Source organism: Arvicola amphibius, chromosome 5, assembly GCF_903992535.2.
Source record: "Arvicola amphibius chromosome 5, mArvAmp1.2, whole genome shotgun sequence".
Lineage (NCBI taxonomy): Eukaryota > Metazoa > Chordata > Mammalia > Rodentia > Cricetidae > Arvicola > Arvicola amphibius.
The window spans coordinates 114,861,149-114,871,716 of NC_052051.1; the positions used below are offsets into that span (position 1 = coordinate 114,861,149).

General features: G+C 43.0%; 1 protein-coding gene across 1 annotated transcript in view; it reads right to left on the reverse strand.

Moving 5' to 3' along the window:
• The window catches only part of Diaph1 (diaphanous related formin 1), a 97,612-nt gene extending 88,390 nt beyond the window's left edge, over window positions 1–9,222 (reverse strand). Inside the window, 1 exon segment of the mRNA XM_038329850.2 lies at window positions 9,001–9,222. Coding sequence (XP_038185778.1) covers window positions 9,001–9,117 — 117 coding nt within the window. The 5' untranslated portion in view covers window positions 9,118–9,222.
• Between the last annotated feature and the right edge of the window lie 1,346 nt (window positions 9,223–10,568).

The window sequence follows — 10,568 nt, forward strand, 5'->3', positions numbered from 1 at the left end:
TTTACAACAGTCGAAAGCTATCAGCTTCTATGACCAAATAAAGGAACTAAAGAAATTCTACAGCTGACTGAGTAAGTGTTAAGAAAGAATGGTACGGGGCCTGGAGACGACTCAAAGGTTATGAGTACTTGCAGGGGACCCTGGATCCTCTTGCAGACTGGGTCAGTTCCCAGTATCCACATAGCAGCTCACAACCAACTGGACCTGCAGAGGATCCAATGCCAGCTTCTGAACTCCATATAGCACATGGCATTCACACATGCAGGCAAAACATTCAGACACATAAAATTAAATGTCTGCTTTTGTTTTTTGAGACAGGATTTCTCTGTGTAGCCCCTGCTGCCCTGAACTCCCTCTGTAGACCAGGCTGGCCTTGAACTCAGAGATTCACCTGCTTCTGCCTCCTAAGTGCAGGCATTAAAGGATTAAAGGAATGCGCCACCACCTGCCCGGTGATTTTTTTTTTTTTTTTTTTTTTTTTGCTAAAAGAATGGTGCACTATGACCATTAATTACCATTTACTATGGAGACCCAGACATATCCTGCAGACTACAGTCTCATTCTCTTCTTTAATGGTCTGTGTAAACCTTTCTACAGCTATGAAAAACTGTGGTATTAATAGATTGTAATGCCATGGGAACTTGCACTTACTTCACATGAGCATTGGGTCAAATACTGCTCTCACTTATAGTGGTATAAAAGTCAGCAGCCTTGCACTTTGTAAAATAACTCAGAGATGTTTAATTATGCATAATGTTCCTTTATTAAACATAACTCATAACTGTAAGACAGTATCTCCAGAGATAGTAATCATTTTTCTCTTTGCAGCGCTCTTCTGGTTAGGCAGTCATGTTAGTGGTTCTCTAGCTCACAGTAACCTTGGTGAGAGATAACTAATGCTTTCAGAACTGTCCATCTCTTATATTAGACCATCAAAGAGGGGAATCTTGAAGCAAGACTCCCAAACTGACACTGAAACCAAGGACAGAAAAAGCTATAGATAATAAAAGCTATCAGGAAGAACATTTAGGAGAAGCAACTGGACCCAAATTCAGGCTCAGATTGTTCTCACAAAGGCATTATCTGACTGTGCTCACAATTTGATCATATAGCCTTAAGTTCCAGCTGAAAAAGTCTCATTTTTAAGATTCAAACAATCTCTGAAAAGATGGATACATTATGAGTGATAAAAGAATTTAAACTACCTAAATACCATCAAAGGTATCAAAAATTATTTGCTGGGGGCTGACAGATGGCTCAGTGATTAAGAGTACTGACTATTCTACCAAAAGACCAGGGTTCAATTCCCAGCACCCATATGTGGGTGTACCCACACAAATAAAATAAAAATAAATATTTCCTGGATCTAAACACAAAAATCTGAGTTCTTAGATATCCTGACTACATAGTGTCACCACCATACATTATATAGCCCCAAACTGATATTAATGTGTATACATGCTATAAAGTGCTAACTTTCGGTCCTTTTTTCTTTTCTATACATGCTTACAGGAAGGGAACCTAAAATCTCTGCCAAGGAAAATAACCCCTCGATGTGGCTTTAGCTTTTCTGAAGATCTACTTCCCACCACTCTGACTCCTGTAACAATGGCATGTTCCTTCACTGCCAGCACACATCCACACACCTGAGCTTCTATTTGTTCTTCTCCCCACCTTAGAAAATTCCTTCCCTGTCTACTCTACCAATCAGATTTCCTTCCAGGGTCAGCCACATTCCTCATCTCCTAGGAAGTGAACAACTGCCCATTACCATACAGGATTATTTACAGAATCTAAGACACCAGCACACTGGCACAGACCTTAGGAATGATTCATAATAACCCTCAGGTTTCGTAAGAAAAGACCAAGCAAACTGAAGTGACTTGTCCAAAATTCACACGACTAATTAGGAGTGGTAAGGTCACAACCATGCAGCAATACTGGATGCAGACCATCCAGTTCTAGACTGTGTACCGGGCAGATCACCTTTCTCATCTATATAACAAAGAGCTAGTTAAACTGCATCACTTTAAGATTCTTTCATTCATCACTCAAAGTTCTGAAACTTAGCTTTTCTCTCAGGTCAATAATGTTTCCATTTAATTTTCTAAATTCTTTAAATCGGGTCACCATTTAAATTTTATGTTGAGCTCAAAGTATAACTCAATGGTAGAGCACTTGCCTACCATATACAAAGCCACAGGTATAATCTCCAGCACTTGTACGCACACACATAAATTTTATGTTCTGCCTTGGATAGAGCCTTTCCTTCCTAGTTGAGTATATATATGACTGTGATTATAATCTTTTAAAAGCCAAGGCTGAAATCTGATACAATAATTATACAACTTTATGATTAGTTTTTGGATCCAAGGTAGACCTATTTGCACACAGGCAAAAAGAGAAACTCTTATTCTCTACTTTTTACCACCAATCACACAGAAAATTACAGCTCCGTGCTCATGGATCTCTGTGGCACTTTCTTAATTATTAACTACAGGCAAATAACTGCCAGGTCTAAGGAGCAAAGTCAGCAGTTCTCAGTCGAAGAGAGACCCTGGAGTTAGGAGTCATTTGCAATCCTTAAGTTTCAAGACAGTAAGTGTTTAGGAATGCCAAACATCAAATTTAAACATGGAAAGATTAACTATAAAGACCATCCTAGATCTTAGCTTGGCCTTACTTTCTCTGCTCTAAACAACTGAAACTCCGGACAGACGCTGCTGTTAAAGGTCTACTTACAAAGGAAATCAAGTTGCTCTAAAAAAAAAAAAAAAATGTTTTGCACAACTGAGTATAACTCCTGAGCCTGAGGAAAGATAGGGTTTGCATTCTCAATAACAGCTACTTTTTCATGTCTAAGATAATTTTAATTATGATTATTCCAATTGCTTCAAAGTCTAAATTACTAAATGCACAAAGTATTTAGGCACTTAGCCAATGTACTTTGTACATCTAAACCTTGTACTACTTTCCCACTGATCGGACTCTAGGAGAATTCAGTTTTAATAGAATACAGATGACGAAAGGACTCTAAGGGGATATCACCAAAGTTTTCTAGGAAATTTCTCAAAGTGAATACTCCTACAGAGCAGAGGTGAAAGGCTGATTTCACAGAACTGACACTACAAAATAATGAATCCATATTGAATTCATTATTACCAGACCTAATTTGAATCCTAGCTATGTTACTTTCTACTTCTACGATCTCAAGTAGGTTCCCCAATCTCAATGGACTCTAATCCAATCACCAATAAAATGAAAATAATAGCAGTGCCTATTTTATAAGGCCAGTGTAGACACTAATGAGACACTGACTCCAAAACTCTTTGGCACATTGCTAGGCACACAGGAGGTATTCATTCAAACTGTTATTACTGCCACAGTTATAATTACTCTTTATCCTGGAATTAATCATCCTCATGTAAAAATTCTAAACATTCACTAATATTTATTCATTGTAGGACTCACATTGTACAACCCGTAGCACACCGGGCATAGGAAAACTAAAGTTAGCACTATTGAAATGTATTTGGAGGGGGGGAGGAAAATGGAATCTCATAGGTTCCTGATCCTAAAAGTTTCAGAAATGACCCATCTTGCCTACAGGTGAGAATTTCAATCCAAAGCCAGCATGTGGGACCAAGGCACTGAAAAAAAACAGAAGCGACAGTGCTTAGAGCAAAACTGGGGAGAAAGGGACTTCTTCAAAATAAAACACTCACCCCCTTTTTTTTTCAAAATATACTATTAAGAAATTTAAATGGGGAGGGGGGCTGGAGAGATGGCTCAGTGGTTAAGAGCACTGGCTGCTCTTCCAGAGGACCCAGGTTCAATTCCCAGCACCCACAAGGCAGCTCACAACTGTCTATATAATTCCAGTTCCAGGGACCTGATGCCCTCACACAGTATACATGCAAGACAAACACCAATGCACATAAATAAATCTTAAAAGAAAGTTAAATGGTTAAATAAGAATAAAATATGTGCAAAACACATATATTTCAAAGACTTGTACCTAAGCTCAAAAAAAAAAGATTAACAAGCAAAACCTTAAACAGAGTCTTCAAGGAAGACAAAGAACGGATAAGAACACATCATCAGGGCCTCGAGAGTAACAGCCACACCGAGGACACACCACATGGACACTAGAACGACATTTCAGGATGATTCTACCAAGAGCTGACAAGGGTCTCCAATCCAGTCCGATTTAGTCTGAGTGTTGGGTTCCAGGATCTCCATATGCTAGGAGATATTGAGCTATGCTTCTTTAAATTCAGTTCCATTACAGTTATATTCCCCCATATTCTCTGTCTATTCTGTCCTCCATTATATATACACAGTGTTTAAAAGGCAAATGGCACTCCCTAATTGTCACAGAGCCAAGCAACAGATAACTAGCTTCTTTTTACTCTTGCAACTTCCCTTTAAGACCACTCCTATGTTAATATTTAATAAAGAAAACAAAGGAACCAAAATTTCTCTTCCCTTTCTGCTTATTTACCAACCTTCTACTTTTCAGCCCCTTGATGCTGCCAGCACACAATTGCAAGAAGTGACTGATTAACTGTTTAGACTTGATGAAATTTGAAAACTCTTTTGGCGCTAAAGTTTTTTTTATATTCTTTTAACACTTGTTTGTTCGTTTGGGGTGTGTGTATTCAAGAATGGTTCCCGCGTGGAAGTCAGTTCTTTCCCTCCACCATGTGGGTCCTGGAGCTCAAACACATCTTCAGACTTAGCGGTCATCTCACCAGCCCCCAGCTCTCACGTTTTAAGGATACCATTCATAACAAGCTTTAATAATGAATAGGAATAAGATAATTCTAAAAACTGAAAGAGTGACTTACCCATTTATCCTATAATGAGGAAATTCATTAAAATATTGGTCTTAATATGTCTTTTTCCACAGTAAACCTTTTATGTCCTTAAAAAGGAGATGATTCTAAAACCTGGTTTTGTTTTTTAGGGTTTTTTCTTTAAGAAAAAAACAGGTTTGCATAGTGACTACAATATTTTTTACTTTTCAATTTTGGCTTCCATAAAGTTTAATATACCCTCCAGCCCCCACCACACCCCTGAAACAGAGTTTCTATGTAGCCCCGACTGTCCTGAAATTCACTACATAGACCAGGCTAGCCTCGGCATCAGAGACCAACCTGCTTGGGCTGCTCAGGAATTTTGGTCTAACTGCCTGGTTGCCTTAAAACCTTGGCTATACTCAAACCAGCCGCCAGAAGAGCACCACAGGGATAAAGGCAGGCAGCAGCAGCTGGCCATAGGAAAGCTGCTTTGCTAGGACACTGGTGTCCCTATTACTGAGAAACAAGTGACTGAAAACAGAAGGCTCCACACAAAGAAAAAATTCAATATAAATTAGTTTCAAAATGAGAATGGTTTTTGTACTATGAATGTGTTCAACAAACACTGAGTAGAAGGAACCACTTTCATACTGTTTCTCTACCATGTCTCATATTTCCTGTTAATAAATCTGATTTTAACCTGTTCTTCTAAATCACATGTGATATACAACTGTTGTCGTTTGGGTCTCTCTTACATTCCCTGAAGACAGAATTCTCTCCTAGAATAACTTGGCAATCCATGTATAAACTACAGTGCAGACCAATAGACTAACAAAAGGTTATCACACAGAATATACAATAGGTCTGTTTGGTCCACGTGCTTATCAGAGTTATACTGTTTCTCATCAAATACTACTACTCCTGAGGTTTTATAACAAACAATTTACAGTCCATAAAATTTCCTTGATGGTTAGAGATGGCTCTGTGATTAAGAGCACTTGTTGCTCTTGCAGAGGACCTAGTTTCAGTTCCCAGTACCTACATGGCAGTTCACAACCGTTGTAACTCTAGTTCCAGGGACCCAATGCCATCCTCAGATCCCCTTAAGCATCAAACATATACATGGTGCACATTCACACAAACAGGCAAAACGCTCACACACATAAAATAAAAACAAATACATCTTTTAAAAAGATCCTTTTCAGTTGTATGTGGGGGGGGGGGGGTTACTTTTTTTTTTTTTTTTTTGAGTACCGGAACATTTACCAACTCTCATTGATTTTCGAACTTGTGTTACTCATTGAATTGGGAATCACTGTTCTTAGAATGTCTTAATTTCTCAACTCTATGAGAAGACTTGTAATCTACTAAATGCAGGGACGCTCTACAGCCTCCCGACACCCTGGTTGTACTGCCTCTCCTTACATACATTTCAGAAATGAGTGTATTTGACACCCACATTCATCCCTGCTGCAAAGACAGAAACACTCTGCTCACTCGGAATTTTTATCTTCCTTCCTTTGAAAGGATTCCGAAAGGAACTGGAATAAGGTTGTAGAAGGTCCAGAAGACAGACTCATTGGGAAACAAGGGGAAAACCAGGCAGTCTGGTCCCTCCCTTCAAAGTCTACAGCAGCCAAGCCTTTCAAAGATGCTGCCTTTCCACTCCTTAAGCTAGGATCTGCTGCTCTCTACACAAGGTGCCTCAGAGGGTAAAGAGCAGATCCCAGGCAATTTATGAACTCTGCTTTCTCACCAGCCTATCTGTACCTAGAATCTGCAGGAGCCAGAAAGATCTGAACTGCCATCCTTCAAATGCAAACCACCAACTCAGGAAGGTCTGTAGCAGCAGCCTGAGGGACTGTAACCACTCAACTGCAAACCTTCCAGCACACTTAGTCTAAGCCAGAGGGTTTATATAGCACATTCAGAATGGGGTTTCTGGCGAATATCACACTTCAGGAAAGGTGGAGTAGGCGAAATAGCTTTGAGTTTGGTTTGGTTTTAGCCCCGGGTGACAAGAGCACCCCAGCGATCTCACCCACTCCACCCACTCACACATACTTACACGTACAGAGACAAAGAGAAGTGGATTGCAATGCTCCTTGTCTCTCGTTTTCATAGTTCTCATAAAGAGCAGAGAGAAAAAAATATCCTGATGCCTTAAGGTAAATTGTATTCAGCAATTAGGAAAGGAAGTGGCCCTGCTTTCCTGGAAACCTTCCAATTCTCACTACTTGCAATACCCAGTTGTTAAAATTCAGTAACGTAAGGGTTAAAACCAGAACCTACTCAGTAAAAGAGAACTAGGTTCCGCTCCACCCTCTGTAAAGCAAATATCAACAACTCTGGGCCAAATCCACTGCGGTGAACACAAGACTCTGTGGCTGCCAAAAAACAGGTGAAAGGAGTTTCCTGGGATTTCTCACCTTACAGTACCACACACTTAAGTAGATTTCACCCACTTATGAAACACGGTGTTAGAATAAAAAGTACACATAAAACTTGGAGGGGGGAACCAGTAACAAGTCATAGAGGTCAGTACAAATCAGCAAGAATAGCTAGAGTTTGGCTAAAGAAGGTCAAACAGTATCCGTGGTAACGAAATCAAAACAAAAGATACGGAAATAGGAGGAACCCTGGCCCTAAAACTTACATTTTGGAAGGAAAGTTCTCAAACTGGAGGGTCAATTCCTATCTTTAAGGAAAGAACCTACAGCTATACTGCTCTGGGCACCTAGGATCCTGTTTCTACAAAGGTATTTGCTGGATCCAACGGTTACTGACACCCTATATGACACGGGAAAAGACAGAACAGGAGCACCTGGTCTTGCTAGAAATAGGAAGAGATGAGTCAGTCACTCCTTTAATTCAGTTGAGTGTGCTCCCAACTCTCCAGGTCACAGAACAGTTTCTACCCACTTCCAGCACTTGGTTTACTTCCCAAACCTGAGGGGGTGGGGAGTGCGGGAAAGAAAACAAGAGGTGAGAGTTACCAGCCACTTAGTTGGTCAGAGAGAATACTAATGCCACCTGGAAGAGCAAACTAAGTATCTAGTTAACTACTAGCAAACACTTGAGCAGAAACTCCCTTTTTGACTGCTCAGTATCTTTCAAAGCTTTTACAGTAAGAGGCAAGCAGCTCCCTGGAGAGAGAAGAGGATTTAGTTAGGAAAGGCAACAGGTAGCAAAATATCGCGTTACATGAACACGGAGAGTTCCTCCGACTGGGCTTAATAATGGGCACCTATGGAAAGATAAACTCTCCTACAGGTAGGAAAAAAGATGTCCGGAACCTAGGGGTCCAGAAGACGGTGAACAGTGAGTTGAGATAGTTATTATTTTTAAAAGGTATAAAAAGCAAATTACTCACAAACTTATTGGACTTGAAGTCTAACTTGCTCAGGAGGGAGGTTAGTCACCAGCTCGGGTCATGAAGGGCATAGTATCGTGAGAAAAGTTCTAACCCTCTTAAGTGATGAGCAACAGGGCAAAAAGAAACAGGTTTCGTGGATAGGAAAATACTGGGAAATCAATTACTGCCATGCCCCAATGACCACAGTACCTGGGCAGGAACCCATACCCGTAATCACAAGGACAAACGTCCAAAGAGGCGGGAGGCAAGACTCAAGTCTGGTAACATTCCTGAGGGGAAGCATTACCAGGTGACACCAAGCTGAGGGCCCTGGAAGGGGACAGGGCAGAAGGAAAGTTAGCAGGTGAAAGGGATCACTAGTGAGGAAAGAAATGACCTTTCAGAAGAAAGAGAATGCCCCAAACGGGGTATGGGTGAAAAGAAAAATGGACCCAGAACAGCTTACAGGGGGACCGAAAGAAAAAAAGAAAAGAAATTAAAAAAAAAAAAGAACGTGTGGGGGTACCAGAGGCAGAAGAAAGGAAGTGGGGCTGAGAGCCCGCGGGGCCACGGGGGCGAGAGAGCACAGAGCCTGCGGACTGAAGAGCGAGGGAAGCTCCAAGGTGGCCGCGGCGAGGGCCAGGTGGGACTCCCGGGTTTCCCGAAGTCCCGGAGGGGGAGAATGTGGGACCACGAAGCCCAGGACCCAGCGAAACCAGGAAGAGAGGCGCGGAGGCGGCTCCCCAGCGGCAGGCAGATGCCCCCGGAGGGCAGCGAGGGTCGCCCGAGTTCAGAGGGCGTCCACCCCGCCAGGCTGAGGAACAGGGTGGGAGGGACACTCACAAATTTCTTGGGTTTGCCGCCGTCGCCGCCCGTCGCAGGCAGCTCATCCGGGCTCCGACCCTTCTTCTTGTCCCGGGTCCCGCGGCCGGGCCCCAGGCCCCCGCCGGACGGCTCCATGTCCCGGTTAGCGCCGGCCAGTGACCCCTGGTCTACGCCACTCGCGCCGGGCTGCCCCGAGCCAGCAACCACCGCCGCCGCCCAGCAGCCTTCTTAGCCGGCCGCCGCGCCCCGCCTCATTTACATGCTGGGCTGCGCGCGCCTCATGAATATACAACGGTGACGCCTCGCTCCCTCCCGCCTGCCCCACTTCCGCCCGGACCCGCAGCCCCTACCAATGGGGGAAGGGAGGGGGGTGGAGGGACGTCGCGGAAGCGCTACCTGCCCGGCGGGCCTAACCATTCGGACCCACGTGTGTGGGGGGGACGGAGAGGGGGCGGTGCTCTCTTCTAGGCGGCAGCGGGCCATACTGCCCCCTGGCGGTTGGAACAGAGGAGGCCTTTAGGCTCCCACTCAGAGCACACGTGGCTTAAAGCTAGCCCACCTCACACCCCAGCCAGAATTTTATTGTCTAAACCAAGAATCTTATCGTAGAAACACTGTTATTTTGGTTGAAAATTAAATGCTAGGTTTTATGGGATAATGCAGTTTGTATGTATATGATGCCTGGGCAGTAAGTACATTAAAAAATAATGTAAAAATGAGTTACTTGATATAGAAAACTATGTGCCAAGAACTGATTCAAGCAAGCACCAATCTAGACCAGCTATGGAGTTACATTACCCAGCTCTGAATCCTACATTAGCTTTCTAGTTGTTTCTTATGTAGACTAATTATTGTCAATAGCCTAGGCAGCAATTAAGTAGTTACTATATACCTGGCGCATGCTATAGGCCAGGCTATACGTTAAACATGACATATCTTTCCTCACTGAATCCTCAAATTTCATGACAGACTCTACTGGTATCACCATTTAAGAAATTGGGACTCTGGAAGTTGAAGTCACTCATAATTGATAGAAAATTGACAAACAGATCGATCTGACAGCCACACCATATTTAACCAAGATGCCCCACAGGCTAAACCAAATGTGCCTGCATGAGTTCTCTGGGTGTGGTCTTTGCATGATTTCTCTCAGCAACTCCATCCATTCTCCTGGCTACATCTACCTGACACAGGGCCTGTAGGGAGGACTAAATAACCCTGAAGTCTAAAGAAAAGGATTTCAAGTGTATATTCCAGAGGACAGGAGCCTCCAGGGCTCCTAACTTTGCTGTCTCTGAAATACAGCCTTCATCTCCCGTGTGTTTTGCCTTCCAACTGCTGGAGAAGTTGCACAGAGGTATCGGGCCCTCACTGCAGGCTGTCCAGAATTCCAGTGCTACTTACTCCTAAGCCAGAATGAAAGGACAGCAAGAGTGGCCCATCTAACACTCTTTTCTTGTACCACTGTCAACACCCACATTCACCATGCCCAACTGTAGTCTTCCAGAAACGGGTCTGTGTTTGTGGTGCATACAGGACCCAGCCGTGTGTCTCCGTCAGCTGCAGCTTCCTACGTGCAGCACAGC